This window comes from Hordeum vulgare, chromosome 2H (assembly GCF_904849725.1).
Source record: "Hordeum vulgare subsp. vulgare chromosome 2H, MorexV3_pseudomolecules_assembly, whole genome shotgun sequence".
Taxonomy (NCBI): domain Eukaryota; kingdom Viridiplantae; phylum Streptophyta; class Magnoliopsida; order Poales; family Poaceae; genus Hordeum; species Hordeum vulgare.
This window is the reverse complement of record NC_058519.1, coordinates 584,553,798-584,581,298: the sequence shown is the minus strand read 5'-3', so window position 1 is coordinate 584,581,298 and position 27,501 is coordinate 584,553,798. Positions and strand designations below refer to the sequence as shown.

General features: G+C 43.6%; 1 protein-coding gene across 1 annotated transcript; it reads left to right on the top strand.

Moving 5' to 3' along the window:
- Nucleotides 1-1,292: 1,292 nt before the first annotated feature.
- Nucleotides 1,293-4,629, top strand: LOC123430636. Its single transcript, XM_045114491.1, has 3 exons — nucleotides 1,293-1,814; nucleotides 1,974-2,136; nucleotides 3,908-4,629. Exons 1-3 carry the CDS (start codon nucleotides 1,392-1,394, stop codon nucleotides 4,378-4,380), a joined length of 1,059 nt encoding a protein of 352 aa, XP_044970426.1. The 5' UTR covers nucleotides 1,293-1,391; the 3' UTR covers nucleotides 4,381-4,629.
- The last annotated feature ends 22,872 nt before the right edge of the window (nucleotides 4,630-27,501 follow it).

Below are 27,501 nucleotides of genomic sequence, written 5' to 3'. Positions count from 1 at the left end.
ACGATGGCGTTTTTTTGCGGCAATAGTGACAAGATGCGTCGGATCTAATTTTAGGTCAGTGTGGGGAACATCCTCGACTGACACGTCACATCGTCAAGTGCATGTTATGCAGGTCTGATCTTTGGCTCACAACGCCTACAAGGCTATGATGCTGGTCCGGATTTTGGTTTGCTGGTGTTTTGCCTCTTCTTTCGATGTGCGTCTCGGCGGCATTGATGTTCGATGGCAATTTCATATTTGGTTGTTTGCAGGGACTCCGATGGGCTCATTTGTAATATATTTTTATGTGGAGTTCATTCTAGAATTTTATCTCGACATCTATCATGTCTTGATCTTTCTGCTAGATTTCACATGTATGTGTGCAATTGTACATTGTTTTATTGATTAATAAAGTGTGTATAGTAAAGAAAACTCGTATTTTAGAGAAAATTTTATATAATTTTAGCTAATTAAGAGCATCTACAACCGGACACCTCAAACTTCCCTTCATACGCCCGTGGACGCGTCTGGTTAATGACCCCTTATATCATCCCTATACGTTCGGGCTGTCCGTGAACCCTCATAACCATATACATATCAAATATAGAGAAGATATAAGGGCTCGCGGCCCGGACGTGCCCGGTCAGTCCGTCACGTAGGACGCGACCTCACCCCGAACCACTTTTCTTTTTCTTTATTCGTTCTTTTCTTTCCCTCTCTTACTCTTCACCAATTACATGAAAGCAATCGGACATATCATGAAGAAAATAAGAAATATGATTGTGGGACTCACAAATAAGAAACACGCCTGATCATTGACAGGAGGTTGAAGAAGACGATCTAGCCATTAATTTTGCATCCGACGGTTGATAACGCATCAACTGATCCAAAATCATTTTTCAGTACTAACCCCTAGCTTATCCTTTACTACTTTGCACGGTCATTCTAATCCATTTGCTCACATAAGCTCTTATTAAGACACCGCCAAACACGACAAACAGTGCGTGAAAACAGCCTAAGCATCCGATGCATACACTGTTTTGGCTGCAACCTCCCCGAAACCGATGCGACACGCTTCTTAATCCCTGGCCTGACAATGCCAAGTGCAAACATCCTCTGCACCTCCAGCTTCCAAACAAAATTTTACTGCACTACCGCCCAAACCATCCCACTCCGAGTCTCCGGCTAACTCGTGCGTGTCACAGTCCGGCAGATCATATACAAAGATTACTACTTGTAGTGTCTGCGTCTGCCGCTCTGTTCACCACCCCCCAAAGACCACACAGGTCTCGCCTCCTTGCTCCTTGCTCCATCGCCCATCAGGGCACAAGCTAGCAGAACATTACATCATTTTATTCTCTGGGAGTGCAGTTCAGTTGGGCAGCCGTGCAAGAAAGCGCAGGGTGCCAGCCATGGAGTTGGAGGGGAGGCCGGCGCTGATGCTGAAGGAGTGGCTTGAGCTGGAGTTCACCGCGGAGCTCTCCCGCGGCGGCTTCGGGTGCTACCCGCGCCACCTCGTCGCCGAGCTTCGTAGCACGCGGCGCAACGGCGACGTGATGGCGAGGGTATCCGCTGCGGTGAGGGCCGCGTTATTCCGGCCATCGGGAAGGGAGGGGGAGGTCGCGCTCGCCGGGAATTTCCCGAAGAAGCTGCGTATGGGTTTCTGGAAGAAGAGAAGGGGCGAGGAGGCGGTGGAGAGGAGGGTTCCCAGCTGCTCAGCGTCCACCACAGCCATCGGAAGGAGGGATGGTTCGTCGCCGGGGCGGAGTCGGGAGCGTGGCCAGGCGGGTGACGTCGGTGCAGGTCTCGCCGGCCGCCGTAACAGCGAAACAAAGGTAAGAGTGCACCCTTTTCCTGTGAATTCACCTCACGTCTCCATTCCCTTTTCTGCTTAATTATGTTCTTCGTGCCGGTTGGTTGTTGGTTTGCATTGGATCGCGCGATCCTCCTTCTAACAGGTTGCTGGGCTCGGGGCAACGCGACACTTGGAGCAGGAGCAGGAGCAGGAGCGGAAGCAGCGTCTGAGCCCGGTCTCGGTGATGGATTTCCTCAGCCAGGATGAAGACGACGAGGACGAGAACGGCGACGGCGACGGCGTGGATGGAGACGACGAGACCGCGTCGCCGACGTTCCAGCGAAGCATCGCCAACATTCGAAGTAAGGCTTTCGGCACTTCTTTTCTCTTCGTTCTGAAGTGAATTCTGTTCGTTGAACCTGTCACTGCTACGTCAAGTCCCTGCAAAATTGCACTTGATGCAAAGCGCTCGCACATGTTTATCGCCCGTAAGACCAGGCTAGGCTAAGTTTTGGCTTTTGTTTTTTTAGAACAGTGATGATATCAGGCTAGCTGCTTAGGCGTCTCGATCACGTAGTGATCGTTGACAGTAATCACCGATCGACAGGCACAACGTTTTCTACCACGGCTCGTCCGTCCTCCACCGTCTAACCGTACGTGCTGCAGTCGCCAGCACAGCAAAGTCGCCTTTTGGTTCGTACTCCTACTTAAGCCCGGATTAGTTAGAAAATAATCGTGTGCAAATGATACGGCCCCTAACTAATGTAGATCAAGTACAGTTCGATGCCCTGGTCGATGTATATATGCACACGAACTGTTGGCGTATTAGGCTATGGCAACCACATGCCACGAATATATATCAGGTGACCCATTCCTGTCTCCCCTCTTATCAACTCAAGGCACATTGCTCCTGCGCAGACCGTTGGATGCAAATACGTGCAAGTAAGGAACAGTGTAGTGCAGTACTACAAGAAGAAAAGGAGCGGGGGAAACGTGAGGTTGATGGCCGAGCAGCAACGCATAATGGTTGCGTGGAGAATTGTATATGATCAGCACATTAAACAAGTGTTAACTCGGGGGACAACTTGATTCTCGATCGCAGCCTACACTATCGGAAAGTACAGAGCATGTCGTATTCTAAAGTTTCCAACGCAATATGAAAAGCGAGAAAGGGGCGAAATGATGGACAGAATAATCGCCTTATCAACCGAGTAGCGGCTGGCCAGTGGATGTAATCATGCAAGGTGTACCATCCATCTGGTGCTCATCCAGAGTAATCACATATTAGTAGCATTTCGTAACACGAAAGGGGCATATACCGGCTGTCGACTATGATTGTCCTCTTTAGATGAGCATACTTGGGAGTTAACAATTTAGCATGCACCGGCTCGTCAAGTGTCATATATAGCACGGAGATGGGCAGAAACCTAAAGCAATATGTAGTGAGTAAGGGCATCTTCAACGTGGATCATCAAAAAAATCTGAAATTATCAAGAACACTTTAGGCCTTCAACGCTAGTTCTTAAATGTCCACGGACTGGTGCGGACATCCGAAAACCTTCAGGCCATCCTTAAATCCCGGGGGAGCTTTAGATGGCTATTTGCTTATGTTCATTTGGTGACTAGCATTAGATATGCCCTTATTCAGTGTGTTATTAATGAATAAAAGGTTTGCTAGCTCTAGATGAGTTTATTACGTGTCAAGTTATGTTGCAATACAAACTTAGAGTACCTAGGCTTATATTATTTGGAGTTTGGTTAGCCAAAGAATGTGAGAATTAAGCTAGCAGCCTAGCAATGCCAAATAGTTATGGGGCATAGACCGGATATCTTGTGTTTTGTTATGACTTGCCATGCCAATGATGCCATGTTGCTATCCAATGGGGTTTTCCCATTAACATACTACTATTCACATTGACATAGTACTATTCAGTGCTCACCGAGTTTTATCGTAAGACGGACATGCAACAATGGACCATGTGTCTATATATTGTCTGCCATTACCAATGGAGCAAATGTTAGTTTATAAGTGCCCCTTTTTATAATACAAGTTATTTACGAAGCTCATAATATCATGCACCATCTTTTAAATCATTATACATCAGTTGCTAATTAAAAACTTATGTTGTGTAGGAGCAAGTCAAGAGTTGCTTCAAAAAATTCGGCAATTTGAGCAGCTAGGCGACCTAGACATATCTGACGTGGACGATGCTACCACGACCACGGAGGATGTAAGCTACAACATGGCAGAAACAGAGTCCACAGCAGACAGTGATAATGCGTCAGCGCAGGGCATACTAGACCTCCTAGAAGCAAGCTCCTCGGGGTCCATCCACTGCTTCCAGAAGCTTCTAGTTGATTTCTTTTGCGACGATAAAACCCCGAGAAATCTAGGTCGAAGAAAGGCATTGTTGGAGACGGCCCAGGCATGGTTGGATGGGCAAAATTGTTCATTAAGACCAATTTGGGCAGTGGTGAAGGCGGAGATTGAGCCGATCCAACGGTGGAGATGTTTCGGGGATGATGAAAAGAAGTTACTAGTTGCTGATCTTGAGAGTGACATCATCTCGTTGTTGGTCGGAGAATTGGTTGACGAGTTATATTGACCGATGGCAACGAGAAGATGATTTCTTGAAACTGCTTTTGAACATGGAGATAGATGGACCAAGCAACTTTGTCCTGCAACTTTTATTTGGTGTGTATATCATCGAAGGAGAAGCACATATGAACTGGTGCAACCTTGCGAGATCCCACAACATAATATGGTGATACTATGATGTTGGAATATCAGTGTTGTGTAAGTGCTTGTACATTTATGGGTGATCTGCAATCTATTGGATACATGTCTTTTGCTTTGGATAGGGCATCAAAAGTTTGGCAACAATGTGTTCTGACCTAGAAATTTGTAATAAAACATGTGTTCTTATAAGATCCTAGGAAACCAGGTGCTTTGAGAGAAATTTGTAATAAAACTATTTTTCTTGTAAGATCCTAGGAAACCACATGCATTGGGAAAATCGCTCTCTTTTAAATGTCAAGTCACATGATGTAAATAATCATCAGCGAGGAAAGAGGACACAAGACATACTGAGTAATCATGTCTAGTTTTCTATGTAGAACACACAAAAAAGAGTTTAAACAACACGTCCGTTCCGATTTTACCCGAGTGTAATTAACATAAATGGGGCACCCTTTTTTTACAGGACATATGGGTCAAGGATTGCTATTTCACATCTAGATGTTAACCGTTTTCTAATATCATTAGATCTTGTTTGTCTATAAATTCCGTGTTAACCTTTCTAGCTTAGAAGCTCTAACCACGGGAGACAAGACACCTCTTGTATAATTAACTCAGTTTTCCTCCTTTTGTCTTTTTTTCCATTTTCTTTTCTTTTCTTTTCCTTTCCTTTCCTCTTTTCTTTTCCTTTCCTTTCCTCCTTTTTTCCTTTTTTATTTTATTTTTTCAAACCGATGAATTATTTTAGGAATTTGTTGAACCTTTAATAACATTATGTGATTTTCAAAAATTGATGAACTTTTTGTTTCAACTGAATGAGATTTAAAAAAAAATGATGAACTTTTTCAATACCGAAGACCTTTTTTCAAACTACATGGGCTTTTCTTTTCAAAATTGAGGAACTTTTCTTTTAAATTGACAATAACCTTTTAGCCCAAATGAACGAAACTTTTATCTTTTTTTTCATTTTACAATTTTTTCCACAAGTACTAAAAAATGTCGGTTTTTGTCTACCAGGCCAACAACACAAGTAAATGGAAAAAGAATAGCCCGTGGCCGACCGAGCGAATGAAGTCATGTGCAGGTGGAGCGAGAAAGCGGTGGGAGCAAAGCTTGTTAATGGGTCGCGGCCTCGGGCGGGCGTGAGCGCTAGTAGGTTCCGGTCAGTGAAGGCGCTGTATAGGGGGAGGTGCTATTGGACGCATTTTGCCCAATTAGAAGGGGCTTCGCATAGAAGTGCTGACTGCCAGGCTTTAATGGGCCGCAAATATTTTCGCGCGCGTTGAGCTGTTTCCGTGATTGTTTTAGTACACGTTTGGGCTGTTTTACCGTTCATGCCGCTTTTACCGTTCAAACTGTTTCTACTGTTCTTGCTACTGTTTTCAAGTGTTTTCTGAACCGATTCAACTAATTTTTGCCCTCTAAAAAAAGATGAAATTTCACTGTTTTTGTAAAAGTGTTGCTTCAAAAACATTTATAAGGTAACTGCGATGGTTTCTAAAACAGTTGTAAAAGTAAAAACAGTTTATTCTACAATTAAATCTCCACGCATTTTTTTTAAATAACCTTAAGAACAATTTTTGAGAAACACAAACAACATTTTGAGTAATTTTATGAACATGGTTATTTTCCACAAACGCAATTATTTTTATTAAAATGAATAAATTTTTATTTTCCCTATCATTTCTTTAAAACCTGAACATTTTTTTTTAAAACGGAGAACAAACTTGTAAGCGAACTTTGTAAGCGTGAACAATGTTTTAAAGAACGAATATTTTTAGAATCTTAAGAACGAATTTTGAAACCGAGTACAATTTTGAAAAATCCTAAACAATTTGGAAGCGCGAACATATTTTGAAGCTTGAGAACAAGTTTTGAAATGGAAAATATTTTTTTGAATTCCTAAAACTTAATCAGCTGTTGTATTTACAAACAAAATTATAAATTGAATTCTTTTTCAAATTAATCAGCTATTGTATTTCTAAAACTTATTCAGTTGTTGTATTTGCGAATTTGTGAACAAAGTTCAAACTGGGCATATTTTCCAAATTCCGGAACATTTTTCGAACTCCAGAACATTTTTTCAAATTATGAAACATTTTTTGAAATTGAGAACATTTTTTGAAAATCTAGAACATTATTTAAAACATAAACAGGAAAAAATTGGAACATATTTTAAAAAAATTGGATCATTTTTCTAAATTCCAGAGAAAAATCTCGATTCCCAATTTTTTTTTCAAATTTTGAACATTTTTCAAATTCCAGAACAGTTTTCAAATTCCGGACATTTTTTCAAATTCCGGAACACTTTTTGAAAACCCAGAACATTTTTGAATTTTTTTGAAAACCCAGAACATTTTTGATTTTTTTTGAAACTAAGAACATTTTTGAAAATTTATGAAACATTTTTTAAATTCCGGAACATTGTTTCTAATTCCAAAAAAAAAGCAAATCCCGAAACATTTTTCAAAACCCCGAAATTTTTTGAAAACCCTGAGCAATTTTGAAATTTTTTGAAAACCAAGATCATTTTTTTAAAATTCAAAATATTTTCCACATTCCGAAATATTTTCTCAAATTTGGGAACATTTTTTAAAATTCTGGAACATGTTGTGAAAACCCAGAACATTTTTGAAATAGAAAAAAAAGAAACAAAAAAAAATAAAACAAATAAAAACCGATTTAGGGAACCTTCTAGAAGTTTTCCAAAACCAAAAAACCAGTTCCAAAAACCGTAGGTGTTGGCATATAAATGGGCCGGCTCATTCCCAAACGCTAATTGGGTGCGCCGCGTCAAATAGGGATTTTCATGTATAGGACCTCCCCTAACTTGATCTTGCGTCACTTGTTTGCATTCTTTAGTTTGCGATAGCCCATTCTATTTTGTTGTTTGGTTGCGTTATCACGTGCCATAGTACGGGCCACTTTTGTATATTTTTTCTTTTCTTGTCCTCGGCATCTCGTTCTGATTTTTATTGTTTCTTAGGCTGTGCTATCACGTGCCCTCGGGAAGATCACTTTGTTTTTTTTTTCAGTTTTCATTTTTATAATGTAGCTATTTTTAAATTCATGAAAAATTTATATACATATTTTCCAAGTCACATGTAGATGAGAATTAGTTATCCTACGTCTAAGTTCCTCACCACATGATCTAAAGCTGTAATTTTCGTGCAAATTTGTGATCATCCACTTCGCGTGACTTTCTACCAATGTTTGCGTGAGCATGCGGTCTGTTGGTTGTGTTACTCGTGCGTGTGGGTCGGTATTTTTGTTTGTGTGTGGGCTTGGATTGGGTTGGTCTTTTTTGTTTGCGTTTGTGTGGAAAGTGGGACTTTTTTGTGTTTGTTTCTAGTGAGCTCAGGGGAAGAATTAGGCGAGCATATTTTCAAGTATTTCGTTTTCGTCACTCTCTACACACACTTTATTTTATTTTTTCCTTCTTTGTTTTCCCAAAATTTTCTTTTGGTTTTTTTTTTTCTTCTTCAGAAAATCCATGATTTTTAAAATTTCATGGTATATTTTAAATTCACTACTATTTTAAACAATGTCTCATCTAAGTTGTCATTGTTTTTCATTTAGCTTCGTAATTTTGTGCAAGCGGTTTATATTCTGCCTCGCTTGTAGTTGTTTGTTTGTTGCGTATCATGTTGTTGGCCTAGGCATGTTTAGCTTCGCTTTTGTCGACCAATTGTTGCAGCCTAATGGCAACACCGTTCCCTTTGTTGTTTCTAAACCGTGACGTACAGTGTCCCTGATTCCTTCTAAACTTTAGGTGGATTATATTTAACAATGTCTCGTCAAGTTGTTGTTTGTTGGGATCTTGTTGGTGCATTTGTCATGCAAAATCTTGATTTCATATCATCGATTAATGTATTCCTATGTCATCTATTCTGTTTTATCCACTTTTGTCAATCTGTTTGTGGTAGATGTATGTTTTTTATCGAACTTTTTTTTGCTCTCGTTTGTGTGGCTTACTTTTTATGTGTTATGTGTTGTAGTACTCGAAGAGACATGCTATGCCGCTTGTCATTATTTTTTTCTATTTTCCTTTTAAAGTTCGATGTTCAAGATGCATAATTTGTACAAAAAAGATGTCCTGCCTTACGGTATATATGCAACAGCATCCGGTTAATTGTTGTCTTAGTTCCAAGTCCATCCTTAACTTAAGATAAGAGCCATTCTTTTTCCCCATTGTCGGCGTCAAAACCGGGAGATCTCGGGTAGGGGGTCCCGAGTTGTGGACCTTGGATCGATGGGTTATAGGAGACGAAGGAGACGATGTTTACCCAGGCTCGGACCCTCTTAATGGAGGTAAAAACCCTACGTCATGCTCTTGTTTATATTGATGGCGGAGTATCGAATACAGAGTTGATATACCTCAAGATCATATGTTGTGGTCTAAATCCTAAGAATAATGATCATATGATTATGAGCCTGTCTATTGACTAGCCTGGCCTCAGTTTATATAATGCACCATAGGCCTAGGATAACAAGAGTCCTCTACGTCGGTGTACAGGAGTCCTTGTCTTGATCACCAAGTTTTGTGGAATCTTCCTTGTATATGGCATTGGCTGCCGGAAGTAGCTGAGGAGTCCGGCCCATAGAGATAGGACGGTGGCGCGAGGACCCCTTGGTCCTAGACTCCCTCAGTAGCCCCCGAACTGGCCACCAATGACGCAATCTTGATCCTCACGCGTCCAAAGTCTTTGGCTTGCGGGGTGAGTTCCCCTTCGCATTTATGTTCGGCCAACACTAGTTCGCCGTCGATGACTTCCCGATTTCCGAGCATAGGTCTTCAAGTTGGGACGCTCCTCGGTTCTTTCGAACTATTCTTCATCTCGGTTGTCGGTCTTGTATACGGGTTTAACAAATCTTCTCATGACTCATCTTGAGGATCGTCGGGGTTTGAAACCGAAGAGTTCACACGTCGGGCATCCAAGGAGCCCCTTTAAGTTATCATCCTTCATTAATGCCTTGTAATTTTTCACGCCACACCTTGGGTTTGAAATGTTTCCTATGCGAGGGTATCCTCTTGCGCCCGAGCTCCAACGCCGAACTGCATCCAAGGTGTCCTCTTGTGTCTGAGCTCCAACGCCGGACTGCATTCGAGGTGTCTTTTTGTAGCCGAGCTCCAATGCTGGCCGGCATCCGAGGTGCCATAGATTACCTTGGTGTGTGAAAATTTGAAGGAATTAAATGTCGGAATAGCCTTTTATGGAGCCATTCATTCGCCTCCGAACTATATGCTGGAGTGCTCCTGAGGTGGTGCAGCACCTCTGTCTCGGGCTGCTTTTTGCGGAATTTATTTCCGGTTGGTGTAATTTATATACTACCGAGATGTATTGCCAGTAGACCTCAAGGTGCGTGTCGGTCTAAAATCCAAGATGCATCTGAAGGGTAAAAATAAAACCGCTCATCCCAGTAGCCCCGAGACTCGGGTCGATTTGCGAAATCGGCCTGACGATAAATTCTTTACTCGGCAGCATACTTTAGTTATGAAAATATGGTGTGTAGTAGCCCTCGAGACTCAGGTTGGGTGCGACCGACCGACCTGAGGATAGAATCTCCTCGGAAACTGTATTGCACTTGTTGTGTATGTTTTAACAACGCCAAGGTACAGATCGATAGGAAAGATGCCGAACTGTGGGTCGGAAAAGATTTTTCGGTTGGTATAATTTATTCTCTGACGAGCTATATAATCAGTAGCCCCCGAGACTTGGATTGGGCAACATGACTGACCCTAGGATCGTATCTCCTCGAGAACTATTTCATCCATTAAGTGTGTTTTCACAACACCGATGTGGAGCTCGGCAGGGAAGATGCTGAACTGTGGGTCGGAAAAGATTTTCTGAGTAGAACCACCACGCAGAACCCCTATTCAAAATATCGTCCGATTTATCGCTTATTGGGGTTAGACCGATAAGATAAGTGAATATGTTCGACACTTATCGGTGTAATTGATATATCGGTCTGACAATCGATATATTACCGGTATTTGCCGATATTTGTCAATATTCGCCGATAAATCTGCGGGCCCGACCAATTTAGCTCCGGATTTTTTATTTTGGTTGAGTTTTTTATAGTGTGATACATGGTTGATGCCTTCTATTTGTGTAGATGGCTACTTCCGGTACATCTTAGGTCGCATATGTGGAATATGGAGTACATGGCTTACGGGTTTGCCATGTTGATTGATCCCGATGATACGAAAACCTAAAGTTTCTTAAAAACCTTGCCGATAAATAGTTGAACGATAAAATCGATAAATCGGCCGATAAGTCGATTTATCTATTATCTTGGGTCGACCGATAAGTTAACGAGAAACGATATCGCGAACATTGTGCAGAACACCTCGAACAAGAGGATGTCCCGTCTGTGAAAGAAAAATATAAAATAGGTTAAAGGTGTATAAAGCACGGAAAACCATTTTTTTTAGAAAAAACATTATGTTTTGAACTAAATCCAGTTTCTTGGTGCCAATCCAAAAATTGGTCTTAAAATTAATATGTGCTTCGGTCGTGCTTTAACAAGATACATCCAATCTCTCAGAATTCAAGCGGGTCAGCCTTTGGTTTCAACCTCCATATTCACACGGCGGAGTGTTTCTCCGAGGCGTGTTTTAGCAAACTAAACTCAAGCGATTATAGAGAGAAACTAGGCTACCCGGCTATTGACCAAACACTCGTGTCGAAAAAAGGAGTAGTAGAAAAAGACTTTGCAACGACAAAGAAGAAAACATTTATTATAAAATTTCTCTTATAAATTTAAGAGCCCCCAGGTAACATGGGTAAAGGAAGTGTGTAAGTGCATCTAGTGCCCCTTAGTGATTTTGGTGGTTTGAAGACTTATAGGTCAAGTATCTAATGTGTTCATGAGTGTACATAGGATCTATAAGTCACTGAGGAGTTTGAAATATTTGATGAATATCGACCTCTAAAAATGTATATCTTCGGTTGAAGAAATTGGTCTGAAGCCGAAGAATTGAATCGCGAAGAATCTGCGATGAAATTGATATTCCTCATGAAGATATTGAAATTGAGGAATTCTGTGTGTCCTGAAGAAAATCATTCTGAAGACTTTGAAGCATGAAGATTTACTCTTTATGTTTTGTTTTCTTCACACTTGAGTAATAGGAATACCGTACTGTTAAAGGGGGTCGAAGTTACACTTTGGAATGAATTTCCTCATGATGCTCAACCCAAGCCTAATCCTACCAAAAGCCTCACGTGAGGAATATGAGTGACATGAGGACTCTCACAGTTGAGGGTTCCGACCGTTTCGATAGCCACGCCACATCATTGGTCTTATCCACACCAATGGTCATATTATTTAAGGGCATTAGTGTCAAATCATGTCGGGGTGCTCCCAGGCTATAAATAGCCGCCCCCACAACCATTAGCTGGTTGGCTGCTCCGTTAGAAACTGACACTTGTCATAAGAGCAACCCAAATTCCTCAAAGTCTTCGAGAGTAATTCATCAGTGAGGAAATACCCCAAACACCAAACCACAAACCGAGAACCAAGTGATTGAGCATCACTGAAGAAGTTGTTCCTGTGTGGGACTGAAGCCTTTTACCTTTGAGGACTGTGCATCCTCCAGACGGTTAGGCGTCATGGTCTAGAGCAATCCAACAGTCAATTGTGGATCGTCGGGTGACCAAGTTTGTGAGGGTTTGGAAGTCTGCCCTGAAGAGTTACCTCGAGTGTTGGGCGAGGACTGCGTGTTCTTAGCCCAAGGAGAATACGGTAGGGACTATGCGTCCCGGGACTGTGTGTCTTTTGGTTTCAATACCAAGCCGCTCCAAACCAGATGTACAACTGTCACAGCAATTGGAACTGGGTCATCAACTACTGTCTTCACTGTGAAACGGGTTCTAATTCCTCAACTCTTTATATTCCTCAGATTATGTGTTGATGATTTCCACTGTCACTGTTTGAAGAATTTGCTGAAGACTTTCTCTGAAATTCCTAAACTCCAAATTCTTCACGCTAGTTAATCCTCATATGTTTTCTACGTGCCTGCTTACTGTGCAATCTGTTTTCACATTCCTCATACTGAAAAACTGATCTAGTGAAACTTTGCACTCCTGATCGTTTACTGTTTCCGTTGTAAGTTAGTCATCAGTGAGGAATTTCCTCAAAAGGAATTTCCTCAGTGATGAAATTCTAAAAATCTCCTATTCACCCCCTCTATTCGATATAACGCACTTTCAAAGTGTTTTTAACAAACAATGCTTTTAACAAACTAAGTGTTTAACAAACAACTTTTGTGTTTAACACAAATAAAATGTTTGGCTGAACCGCATAGAAATTAAAAATTGAGAAAAGGTTGAGCATGAAAGCGACTTAGCTGGTTAAAGTGCTTGGTGTGACGTGGAACATGTTGGGGAACGTCGCATGGGAAACAAAAATTTTCCTACGTGCACGAAGACTTATCATGGTGATGTCCATCTACGAGAGGAGATTAGGATCTACATACCCTTGTAGATCGCACAACAGGAAGCGTTAAGAAACGCGGTTGATGTAGTGGAACGTCTTCACGTCCCTTGAACCTCCCCATGAACCGTCCCATGATCCGTCCCACGATCCCTCCCGTGATCCGTCCCACGAACCGTCTTGCGATCCTTCTCATGATCCGTTCTGATCTAGTGCCGAACGGACGACACCTCCGCGTTCAGCACACGTACAGCTCGATGACGATCTCCACCTTCTTGATCTAGCAAGAGGGGGCGGAAAGGTAGAAGATTTCTCCAGCAGCATGTCGGCGCGCCGGTGGTGGTGATGATCTACTCCGGCAGGGCTTCCCCTAAGCTTCGCAGAAATACGATCTAGAGGAAAAACTGCATGGTATAGGATCGAGCAGCACGTGGCAAAGTTGTGTCCCAAAAACCCTCAATACCTCTAGTATATATAGGAGGGAGGGAGGGGAGGAGGCAGCCTCAAACCTTCAAGGTTTCGCCGAAATTGGAGGTGGAGGAGTCCTACTCCAATCCTACTTGGAGTAGGAGTCCACCTTCCCACTTGGAAACTCTTTCCACCTTGTGTTTTTCCTTCTCAAACCTTATGGGCCTTAGTGGGAACTTATTCCAACCCACTCTAGGGGCTGGTTTATCTCTTCCCATAGCCCATGAGACCCCTTGGGGCGTGACACCCCTCCCGATGGTCCCCGACACCGATGAGCCCGAAACTTTTCCGGTGACCAAAACAGGACTTCCTATATATCAATCTTTACCTCCGGACCATTCCGGAGCTCCTCGTGACTTCCTGGATCTCATCTGGGACTCCGAACAACTTTCGATTACCAACACCTATAACTCAACTATACCGAAACGTCACCGAACCTTAAGTGTGCAGACCCTACGGGTTCGAGAACTATGTAGACATGACCCGAGACACTCCTCGGTCAATATCCAATAGCGGGACCTGGATGTCCGTATTGGATCCTACTTATTCTCCAAAGATCTTATCGGTTGAACCTCAGTTTCAAGAATTCACATAGATTCCCTTTGTCCTTCGGTATGTTACTTGCTCGAGATTTGATCGTCGGTATCCTCACACCTATTTCAATCTCGTTACTGAAAAGTCTGTTTACTCGTTCCTTAATACAAGATCCTGTGACTTACACTTAGTCACATTGCTTGCAAGGCTTGTGTGTGATGTTGTATTACCGAGTGGGCCCCGAGATACCTCTCCGTCACACGGAGTGACAAATCCAAGTCTTGATCCATACTAACTCAAGGACACCTTCGGAGATACCTGTAGAGCACCTTTATAGTCACCCAGTTACGTTGCAACGTTTGATGCACACAAGGTATTCCTCCGGTGCCAGTGAGTTATATGATCTCATGGTCAGAGGAACAAATACTTGACACGCAGAAAACAATAGCAATAAAACGACACGATCAATATGCTACGTTCATAGTTTGGGTCTTGTCCATCACATGATTCTCCTAATGATGTGATCGCATTATCAAGTGACAACACTTGCCTATGGTCAGGAAACCTTGACCATCTTTGATCAACGAACTAGTCAACTAGAGGCTCACTAGGGACAGTGTGTTGTCTATGTATCCACACATGTATTTGTGTTTCCAACCAATACAATTATAGCATGGATAATAAACGATTATTATGAACAAGGAAATATAATAATAACTAATTTATTATTGCCTCTAGGGCATATTTCCAACAGTCTCCCACTTGCACTAGAGTCAATAATCTAGTTCACATCACCATGTGATTTCAACGAATCCAACACTCATATAGTTCTCAGGTCTGATCTCGTCTTGCTCGTGAGAGAGGTTTTAGTCAACGGTTCTGAAACTTTCAGATCCGTGTGTGCTTCACAAATCTTTATGTCATCTAATAGATGCTGCTACTACGTGCTATTCGGAAACACTCCAAATATCTACTCTACTACACGAATCCGTTTTACTACTCATAGTTATTCGGATTAGTGTCAAAGCTTGCATCAACGTAACCCTTTACGACGAACTCTTTAACCACCTCCATAATCGAGAAAAATTCCTTAGTCCACTAGTTATTAAGGATAACTTTGACCGTTGTTTAGTGATTCAATCCTGGATCACTCTCTGTACCTCTTAATAGACTTGTGGCAAGGCACACATCAGGTGCGGTACACATCTTGGCATACTTTAGAATCTACAGCTAAGGCATAGGGGACGACCTTCGTCCTTTCTCTTTCTTCTGCCGTGGTCGGGCTTTTGAGTCTTACTCAAATTCACACCTTACAACACAACCAAGAACTCCTTCTTTGCCGATCTATTTTGAACTCCTTCAAAAACTTGTCAAGGCATGCATTTCATTTGAAAGTTCTATTAAGCGTATTGATCTATCTCTATAGATCTTGATGCTCAATGTTCAAATAGCTCTATCCAGGTCTTGCTTTGAAAAAGTCCTTTCAAACAACCTTTTATGCTTCACAGAAATTCTACATTACATCTGATCAACAATATGTCAACCACATATACTTATCAGAAATGCTATAGTACTCCCACTCACTTCTTTGGAAATACAAGTTTCTCATAAACCATGCACACACCCAAAAGCTTTGATCATCACATCAAAGTGTATATTCCAACTCCGAGATGCTTGCACCAGTCCATAAAAGGATCGCTGGAACTTGCATACTTGTTAGTATCTTTAGGATCGACAAAACCTTCTGATTGTATCACATACAATCTTTCCTCAAGGACACCATCGAGGAAACAACGTTTTGACCTCCTATGTGCAATATTTCACAAATAATGCAACAACTACTAACATAATTCCAACAGACTTTTAGCATCGCTACGAGTGAGAAAGTCACATCATAGTCAACTCTTTGATCTTGTCAAAAACATCTTTGCGACAAGTCGAGCCTTTCTTAATCGTGACTTATCACCATCATCGTCTGTCTTACTTTTAAAGACCCATCTTTACTTAATAGTCTTACTACCATCAAGTAGTTCTTCCAAAGTCTACACTTTGTTTACATACATGGATCCTCTCTCGGATTTCATGGCCTCCAGCCATTTGTTGGAATCCGGGCCCACCATCGCTTCTCCATAGCTCGTAGGTTTATTGTTCCTCAACAACATGACCTCTAAGACAGGGTTACCATACCACTCTGCAGCAGTACGCGACCTTGCCAACCTACGAGGTTTGTAGTAACTTGATCTGAAGCTCAATGATCACCATCATCAGTTTCCACTTCAATTGGTGTAGGCGCCACAGGAACATCTTCCTGTGCCCTGCTACACACTGGTTGAAGTGACGGTTCACTAACCTCATCAAGTTCCACCATCCTCCCACTCAATTCTTTCGAGAGAAACCTTTCCTCGAAAAAGGACCCCTTTCTAGAAACAAACACTTCGCTTCCGGATCTGAGATAGGAGATGCACCCAACTGTTTATGATATCCTATGAAGATGCATTTATCCATTTTGGGTTCGAGCTTATCAGACTGAAACTTTTTCACATAAGCATCGCAGCCCCAAAATATTAAGAAACGACAGCTTAGGTTTCTCCAAACCATAGTCTATACTGTGTCATCTCAACGGAAATACGCGGTGCCCTATTTAAAGTGAATGCGGTTGTCTCTAATGTATAACCCATAAATGATAGTGGTAATTCGATAAGAAACATCATAGTATGCACCATATCAAATAGGGCGTGGCTATGACGTTCAGACACATCATCATACTATGGTGTTCTAGGTGGCATGAACTGCGAAACAATTTTCACTTTGTCCTAATTGCGTACCAAAAACTCGTAACTCAGATATTCATCTCTATGATCATATCGTAGATAGTTTATCCTCTTGTCACGACGATCTTCACTCTGAAATTGCTTTGAACTTTTCAATATTTCAGACTTGTGATTCATCAAGTAAATACTCTTGTATCTACTCAAATCGTCAGTGAAGTAAGAACATAAAGATATCCACTGCGTGCCTTAGCACTCATTGGACTACACACATCAAAAATGCATTACTCCCAACAAGTTACTCTCTTGTTTCATGTGGCATGTTTTGCATGTCTCAAGTGATTCAAAATCAAGTGAGTCCAAACAATCCATCTCTATGGAGTTTCTTCATGCATTTATACCAACATGTATGGTTTGCATGTCTCAAACGTTTCAAAAATGAGTGAGTACAAAGATCCATCAGCATGGAGCTTCTTCATGCATTTTATATCAACATGACTCAAGTGGCAGTGCCTCAACTAAGTGGTACTATCATTATCACTTTGTATATTTTGGCACCAATATTATGAACATGTGTAACACTACGATCGAGATTCAATAAACCATTGAGGGTAATTATTCAAGCAAATAGAATAACTATTATTCTCTTTAAATGAATAAACGTATTGCAATAAACACGATCCAATCATGTTCATGCTCAACGTAAACACCAAATAACAATTATTTAGGTTTTACCACCAATCCCGATGATAGAGGGAGTGTGCGATGTTTGATCACATCAACCTTGGAAACACTTCCAACACATATCATCAACTCGCCTTTAGCTAGTCTCCGTTTATACCGGAGCTTTCATTTCGAGTTACTAATCACTTAGCAACCGAACTGGTATCCAATACCCTCATGCTACTAGGAGTACCAGTAAAGCACACATCAATTTCATGTATATCAAATATACTTGTGTCGACTTTGCCAGCCTTCTTATCTACCAAGTATATAGGGTAGCTCCGCCTCAGTGATCGTTTCCCTCATAACATAAGCACTCAGTATCGGGTTTGGGTTCAATTTTGGGTTTCTTCATCAGAGCAGCAACTGGTTTGCCGTTTCATGAAGTATCCCTTCTAGCCCTTTGTAACGACCAAGATGCGGTCCTTTCCGATCTGGGGATCGAAGCCCCGAATAGGAAAGAAGCGCATCTAAGCATTTCGCAAGCAGGTAACACAACACAAATAATAATAAAAGTAGACAATCCGGGATTAAATTGTCTTCTCATAAATAACTCACAGTACATCACAGATACAATCAAGGTAGTTCCGCTACGGACTACAAAACATAGAAATGCTATGCTACCCTGCATGCAGGCCCACGATCACGACCACGCCTCAATCCTTTAGATAATTTACGTAGAGGCGGTCTGTCTCCTCGTCGTACTGCCACGCCAGCTGAGTGTCGTCGGGATCATCTGTCTCTGGGGTACCTGTACCTGTTGGGAGTTTCGGAGGAATCCGTGAGCTACGGGGACTCAGCAATCTAAGACCTTGGTGCCAGAACTAGTCAAGTTATTAGGTGGGTTCGCGTGAAGTCTACAAGGTTGTAGCATCCTAAGCTTGATTTAGTGGCTAACTTACGTAAAGCAGTTATGAAGGTGGTCTACACTAGCGGTCGTGATTACTTGATCACTAAGTGATCCTGAACACCTACCTACGGCATTCATAACCCCACCGTGTTCCTGATCGAAGAGAGATCTTCGAGGGGGACAGTCACGGTTACGCACACAGTTGGCAATTTTATTAGCTTATGTTTAAGTTATCTAATACCGGATGTTAACAAAATATTCCAAGTTGCCACATAACTGCGGGCACGGCTTTCCGAAAGATTAAACCCTGCAGGGGTGCTCCAACTAGTCCATCACAAACGTACACAGGCCGCAAAGGCATCCTCTATCACGAATCTCGTGATCTCGTCGGATTCCTTAGAGGAAAATCTCAACTCTAGGGGAAACCAAAGCTTCACTGGGATTCCTATACGCAGGATATATCGCTAAGGTAAGACAAGACTAGCAGGACCTCCCGACGTGTCGATGACCCTGATAAGAGCCGCGTATCTCAGTCTCAGGACACGCCGGATGAGCGATGGTTACCACGCCAAAACACCGAGTTGCCCCGGGGAGCGTAATAAGCTGCTCTGGGTTGGACCAACACTCATGAGGAGCACTGGCCCGGGTTGTCGATTAAAGTCCTCGGGGTAGCTACTCCCTATGCAGATTATTATTAAGTGATTAGCAAATTAACACCAATGTTGGGTCCTGCCGGACAAGTCTTAGCACTACGCTATTTATAGAGGGGGTCCCCATAACAACCCCGAACGTGTTAGGAGCGATCATTATGGAATCAAACACCGGTAGCCGGTAACTAAGGCGGCAATAACGGAACAAAACACCCGGCAAAAGGCTAGGCCTTCCGTCATTTACCAAGTATATAGGTGCATTAATTAAATAACAGAATTTAAGATAATGATATCAAGCTCATGTTATCACATGAGTCAAAGCACCTGCATCTAGCAACGCTAACATTAGTAGCTGAGCAAAGCCTACTTAGCCATTCAAGTTTTGCTAGGAGGGGATCAGTGTATGGGTTCATGGCATATCAAGAGGAAGTTTAATTCAGTGGTAGGCAGCGAGCAATATGACATGGAAACGCAAACTAGCATAACAAGTCTAGAGATGGAATCAAGGTCATATCATCTTGCCTGTGATATCCTCAGCTTGGAATGGTTCTTGATCGTCCTGCACGTAATCTCCTGACTCCACGTATTCGTTCTCCGATCCCGGTGCTACCCAACATAAGAACAAGAACCAATGAACAACAGCACCACAAGATGCAACAAGCACATGATGCATGAGATGAAAGATGAGCATGCATCACTATTTCTATCACTAGCACAAGCAAAAGAAACTACTACAAGTTTCTGGACAGAACTGTACACTAAGCTATTTTTACATGCATGAGAATGGCATGAACAGATGCGTCTTGTGAGAACGATGCAAAACCATATAAGGAACATTACGAACGGAGCTACGGATCAATGGGAATCAACGAAACAAGATATGAAGCCCTACGTGTCAAAAACAACACCACACACTCCAATGGCACAAATCTGGTATTCCCAGGTTACCAAGACATATAACAACCCAACATGAATGGATTGGAGCAAGTAAGAACACCACAACATCAACTAATCACCCACAATCATGAAAATGACTATACTACGCAATCTGCCATAATCTGCATCTTAGCTGTTTGTGAGCTACATGCAACATAGCTACAACCCTCCAAATATGACAAATAACATATGTGGCTGTAGCCAACCAAGAACACTACAAGCACCAGCAAGAATCACTGCAAAAGGAATTAAACACAAGAAGACACAAGGCTGCAAACTTTCCCAAAACCATCAGATCTCAGGGACTTAGTGAAAATTCCTGCACCTGACTTTCTGTCTTTGTTCTGAAGCTTTTTGACAGCAACAAAACATAATCTACAGGACTCCAAATGAGATGAAAGTTTATAGGGAGCTTCACAAACATATCAGGTCCAAATTCCTAGCACTGAACTAAGGCTAGTTCACAACACAATGACCAGCACAACCTCATCTACAGGAGAAGAAAATGTTTCCAGATTCCCAGACTTAGTGAAATTTCAGATTTCACTAAGCTGGAATTTTCAACCACATGCCCACTTTGTCTAGGCATAGTTTGCACACAAGTAACACCAAGTGATAAATGACACCACTATGGTGTAGAGCAAAACCCCTACTACTATCACACAAAAGCTCATGCCCTTGGGCTCCACCTAATCCATGGAAACAAAGAGCAAACTTGCAACAAATCTGAATATGTCAACTCCATAAGGTATCCTAATGGCAAAACTAACTTCACCACTGGATTCCTTGGGAGATTCTACCCCAAAATCATATATAATATGTGGGCACTTACTTGGAACAAGTGACCACAAATTAAGGAAGAGGAAACTACTTCTAATCATGCCTAGTGAATAGGGCATCATTTCATGTACTTCCACTATATCAACAACTACATGGTTGATCTCATGTGCACAATGACAAAGTGACATGGGGGTTTGAACCCCATGTTTGTGTCATGCACATCAACTTCACAACCCCTACTACTAAGCTTCCCACACAAATAACATACCATGCCCTATCACATATGGTCATGTGAAGGTGCAAAGCTTGCTTGCAAAGGTGGGATGCTACTCACACACACATCTACTCCACTTCACCCACAAGCACATCATGCTCCAGATCAACACACATACCTACACATGTTATCATAGCAACCATCACTAGAACAAGATCAACTATATTTATACACACACAACCTAGTGCAAACATCAAGTGCTAGTACCTACAACAAAGAAGAATCTACACATGCTATATCTACACTTGCTATCATATTCCTAGGATCAACTACTAAGAAGCATCACTATACACACACACTCACATGTGACCAACATCATGTGTATGCACACACATCACATACACCACTCCAATGAACACACACATGCACACATGATATGGCACTACTTATTGCAGCAAAGGATAAAAATAAATGCCAGGCCATCTATGGATTGTGGCACAAGTATGGCATCAAGCAAAGAAGGCAAGAAAAAAAAATAACATGAAGGAAAAAAAATAAAAGGGGCTCCCTGGGATTCGAACCCAGAACCCACTGGTTGCAACAACAGAGCCATACCACTCTGCTACTGTCATCTTATCGACAGAACAGAGGGGCCAGGCAAGGTAAGGCTTCCCTGCAGAAGGTTGTGCCGAAAAATCAAATAAGCTAAAAGGTGCCGAGGGGGGATCGAACCCAGCACCTCACAACAGGCACAACAGAACGCTACCACTACGCTACGGATCGGGAGTCTGATAGAGGGGAGGGGGTAACCCTGAAGAGCATTTCCCTCTGCTTCTCTGCTGCCCGACGAACGGCCGGAACAAGGGAGGTGCTCGCCGGCGACACATGCTAAATTGGCCAATGGCTCGTGGAGGGGAGGAAGCCCACACACGCACGAGCTCATTTCACATCCTAACTACACCCGAGGAACTCTAGAGCGGCGTGGCGACGACGAGCGGCGGCCCCGGCGACAGAGAGCATGCGCGCTTCGATCTTACTGCTGCTGCGCTCGATCTCGGACAGGGAGGAGGAGCACTACCTCGCATACAAGTCGAGGAGGGAGCGGCTCGTAGAGGAAGTAGTGTAAGAAGGCCGTCGGCGAAGCTTCTCGTCGGAGGGGAAGCGCCGCCGGGAAGTAGTGGATGCAACGCGGGGGTGGTCGATCCAGCACCGGGAACGGGCTCCTGGAGGCTTCCTCGAGCTGCTCGTGCCGTCGAAGAGGGCGCAGGGGTAGCAGATCGACGGCGGTGACGACCTTCCACCCGCCGGCCATGGCGGACCCGAGTTCTCCTTACCTTGCTGCGACGAGAGAGAGAGGGGGGGATCGAGATCTGGACGGTGCGGCGGCGGGGAGGAACCCTAGCGTGTTTGCGCGGACGCCAAGGGATTATATAGCGTGAGAGGAGGAGACGAGGGTGTGCCGTCGCTCCTCTCGGTGGAACAGAGGGGAGGGAAAAGAGAGGATGACAGGTGGGGCCACCTGCCTCGTTGGAAAGGGAGGAGGAAGAAGCGCCACGCGCGTGAGCGAGGGGGAAATGGGTTGGGCCGTGCGGAAGCAGTGCCACTGGCGATAGATAGAGGAGGGGGCCCTGAGGGTTTTTTACTAATTTAGACAAACACCAAAAAGGATTTAAAACAAGTAGCAAATCTGTTGGTGTTAAAAACAAAACAACAATGCCCCTGGTCATAAGGAATTATGACCGATTCGAATAAAATAGAAAAGAAGTATTTGGAGCAATTTGAATAAATGCAAAACAGCAATTTATTTACTGTTTTGGATTTATTTGCACCCTTAAAACTAAGATACAAAACAGCAAAACACATCTTGACATCCTCTACAAAAATATACTAAATCATGGGTATTTTTGAATCAAGGTTGGGACAAGTGAATATTGGCTTGAGAAATAAAAGAGAGAGAGAGAGAGAGAGGTTGCAACCAAGACAAGCCCACTACATTTAGTACTAACATCACATGAATTCATAGAGCACCTCAACACATACACAACATCACAAAGTAGCTATCCCCAAGACCACCACAACATCACATGAAATGCTAAGATCCTATAACACAACACAAGACAAGGCATACCATGATATGCTATGCATGCATGCATGGGAAGGAAGGAAAATACAAGGGACACCACATGAAGTCATGGCACAGTTGCTATCATCAAAACTCTGACAAGTTGTACCCACTTACAATAGGTTCCAAATATGGCAAGGTTACATCTGGGGCACTACAAAGTCTCCCACACTACAAAGAAGATCTCGCCCTCGAGATCTAAGACTGAAAGAAATCGGGAAATTTGGAACGGAGGTGATCCTCGCGTTCCCACGTAGCCTCTTTATCGAAATGGTGAGACCACTGCACTTTGAGAAATTTGACAGTCTTGTTACGGGTCTTGCGCTCAGTCGCCTCGAGAACCGCAACTGGATGCTCACGATAAGAAAGGTCGGGCTGAAGGTCGATATCTGGAAGATGCACAGTGCGCTCAGGGGTCTTGAAACACCTCTGAAGCTGAGAAACATGGAACACATCATGGACATTTGCAAAGGTTGATGGAAGCTCGAGCTGGTATGCAAGGTCGCCCCTCTTGCCAACCACTCTGAACGGACCAACGAAACGAGGCGCAAGCTTGCCTTTGATGCCAAAGCGCTGCATACCCTTCATAGGCGACACCTTGAGATAGACATAGTCATCAAGCTCATAAGACATGTCACGGTGCTTGCTATCGGAATAGCTCTTCTGACGGGACTGAGCTGCTCTGAGGTTGTCGCGAATGATCCGACACATCTCCTCAGCTTCTTCTATCATATCATTCCCAAGGATCTGAGGCTCACCTGTCTCGGACCAGTTGAGCGGAGTACGACACTTCCTGCCATAGAGAATTTCAAACGGAGCCTTGCCAGAACTAGCTTGATAACTGTCGTTATACGAGAACTCCGCGAAAGGCAGACAATCTTCCCCCTTCATGCCAAAAGAGATAACGCAGGCTCTCAGCATATCCTCAAGAACTTGATTCACTCTCTCCACTTGACCACTAGTCTGAGGATGGAACGCTGTGCTGAAGCGGATCTTCTTGCCATAGCAGACTGAAAGGAGTCCCAGAACTTGGAAGTGAAGATACTTCTGCGATCTGAAGAGATCATCATAGGCACGCCGTGCAAAGAGACAATCCTGGAGGTGTACAACTCTGCCAGCTGAGCTGCCGAAATGGACTCCTTGACTCGAAGGAAATGAGCCACTTTACTCAATTTTTCGATGACGACGAAGATAGCATCATTGCCCTTCTTGGACTTCGGAAACCCGGTGACGAAATCCATATCAATGATCAAACTTCCACTCGGGAATCGGCAAAGGCTGCAAGAGACCTGCTGGGCATTGATGTTCTGCTTTCACCCTTCGACAAACATCACACTCGTTTACGAACTGAGCAATTTCACGTTTCATACGAGTCCACCAAAATGTCTTCTTCAAGTCATGGTACATTTTGGAGCTTCCAGGATGAATAGAGAGCAGAGAGTTATGAGCTTCTTCCATGATCACCTTCCTGAGATCACCTTTCGGGACGACAAGGCGATCCTCGAAAAACAACGTGTCCCTGGCATCAACAGTGAAGCACTTATACTTGGGGAGACTCATTCCCACACCAATCTTGACCTTCTTCACCATAGCGTCAAGAAGCTGAGTTGCTCTAACCTGATCTTCCAAGGTAGGAGAGATCTGAAGGTTCGCAAGAAAACCCTGAGGTACTAGCTGAAGGTTAAGCTTCCTGAAAGACTCAGAAAGACCCGGCTGGAGAGGTTGCAGAATCAGACTGTTGCAATATGCCTTCCTGCTCAATGCATCTGCCACAACATTTTCCTTGCCTGGCGTGTACTCAACACTTGGATTAAAATCCTGGAGCATTTCCACCCAACGTGTTTGCCGAAGATTCAAGTTAGGCTGAGTGAAGATGTACTTGAGACTCTTGTGATCGGTGAAAACCTCAACCTTACGTTCTAACAAGAGATGTCTCCAAGTCATCAAGGCGTGCACAACAGCTGCTAGCTCAAGATCATGCACAGGATAGTTCTTCTCCGCTGGCTTCAACTGCCTGGAGGTATAAGCAACCACCTTCCTATCTTGCATCAAGACTGCACCAAGACCCTGGAGAGAAGCGTCGCAAAAGACCTGGTACGGCTTGGAATCATCCGGAGGGGCCAAGACCGGAGTGGAGATAAGCTTCTCTTTGAGTGTATCGAAAGCCAGTTGACACTGTGGAGACCAAACATACTTAACACCCTTCTGAAGAAGACTAGAGAGCGGCTTGGCGATCTTGGAGAAGTTTTCAACGAACCTTCTGCAATATCCAGCAAGCCCGAGAAAGCTTTGAAGCTGCTTCACATTCTGCGGAGGCTCCCATTCAACAATGGCTTGAACCTTGGATCGGGTCAACCTTAATGCCCTCGGCAGAGATAATATGCCCAAGATAAACCACTTCTTTCAACCAGAACTCGCACTTGGAAAACTTAGCATACACCTTGTACTCTCTCAGCTTATCAAGCACCAACCTGAGATGTTTTTCATGTTCTTCCTCAGTCTCAGAAAAGACCAGAATTTCATCGAGATAGAGCAAGACAAATTCATTCTTGTATGGGGAGAAAATATAGTTCATCAATCGACAAAATGTCGGAGGAGCATTAGCCAGACCAAAAGACATGGTCGTATACTCATACGAGCCAAAACTAGTCCTGAATGCCGTCTTCGGAATGTCTTCCTCGCGAATGCGAATTTGATGATAGCCCATTCTGAGATCAAACTTGGAGAATACTTTAGCACCTTTCAACTGTTCGAACAACTCAGCTATGTTCGGAAGTGGATATTTGCTCTTGATTGTCTTCTTGTTCAATGGACGGTAATCGACACACAGCCGGTCCGAACCATCCTTCTTCTTGACAAATAGAACACCACATCCCCACGGAGACGAGCTCGGTCTGATCAAACCCAAACGCTCCTGCTCATCGAGTTGCCTCTTGAGTTCCTTCAATTCTTCTGGACCCAGCTTGTACGGCCGTTTGCACACTGGCTCTATGCCTGGCTCAAGCTCAATGACAAACTCAACTTCACGGTGCGGAGGCATGCCTGGCAGCTCTTCAGGAAACACATCTTCATATTCGCAGACTACTGGGACTTGCTCAATAGGATTGATCTCACCCTTCTCGTTCAAGGAGAACACACAGATTGTATCATCGCGCGCCGTGAATATAATCACATCCTCCGAAGAGTGGGTAAGCTTCACTTCTTTGGCTTCACAATAAATTGACACCTTATTCATGGCCAACCAGTCCATACCAAGAATCAAGTCAATGTCGGAATTGCCCAAGACAATAGGAGACGCCAGAAAAGAATAACTGCCTAACTTGACAGAAGCATCCGGAACCCTTATGTGCGAACTCATGCGCATGCCCGGAGAAACCACACGGAAGGGACTATCCAAATGAATTGCAGGAATATCATGCTTAACTATGAAAGGCTTGGAGATGAAGCAATGCGAAGCACCAGAATCAAATAACACTTTAGCAGGAATATCATTGACGAGGAAGTTACCCATGATCACATCAGAGGAGTTGTCTGCTTCAGCTACGTTCACCATGTTGACTCGAGATGATCTGGGGTTGAATTTGACAAGAGTGTTGCTTGGAGGTTTGCCTGGAGGAGGAGGCGGCAGACGGAGCTGAGAAGTACATTTGTTGGCATAGTGACCCTTCTACCCACATTTGTGACAAGTGACATCTACTGGCTACCGGAACTGAGTCTGAGGAGGCCCTTGCTTCTGATGCTAGTATCTCTGCTGGAAGCCAGGGTTGGGTGGGTGGGAAGAACCATGACCACCTGAGTGCTTCAGCTGCTGTGAGTGCCGAGGAGGAGGAGGAGAAACCCAAAACCTCTGTTGCTTCTGAACCACCTGAGTCGAGGAAGAGCTGGAATCTTTGAAGCGCTTCTTGGAGTTTTCCACCCTGAGCAAGGCTGCCTCTGCTCTGAGAGCTAGGTTGTAGAACTTGTCAAATTCCTCAGGATCGTGCAAAGCAAGAGCTAACTGCAAGTCTTCCTTCAAGCCACCCCTGAACTGATAGATCTTGCTCTTCTGATCCGGGACATCCTGCAGCGCGTAACGGGCCAGCTCGTGGAACTCGACATTGTACTTGTACACAGAATTGCTGCCCTGCTTCAAACGCCTGAACTTCTCATGCATCTCCTCCACAAAACTGGAAGGGATGTAGTGGGACCTGAAGTCACGACAAAACTCCTCCCAAGACATCACAGTGTCGCCTCTGGAGTCCTTGAGTTGCTGCCACCATATAGAAGCCTGTCCCTTCAACTGAAACGTTGCAAACTTGACATAATCCTCAGGACGCACGTTGCTACACTCGAAATGCTTGTTCATATCACGGATCCAATCTTCTGCATCAAATGGCTGGTCGCAAGAAGTGAACGTCTTAGGCTGGTTTGACAGGAACTGACTGAGATTGGCGAAGTGATTGCCACCCTGCTGGAAATTGCCCTGCTGATGATTGGCTCTCTCCTGGATCAACTGTAACAGCATCTGAG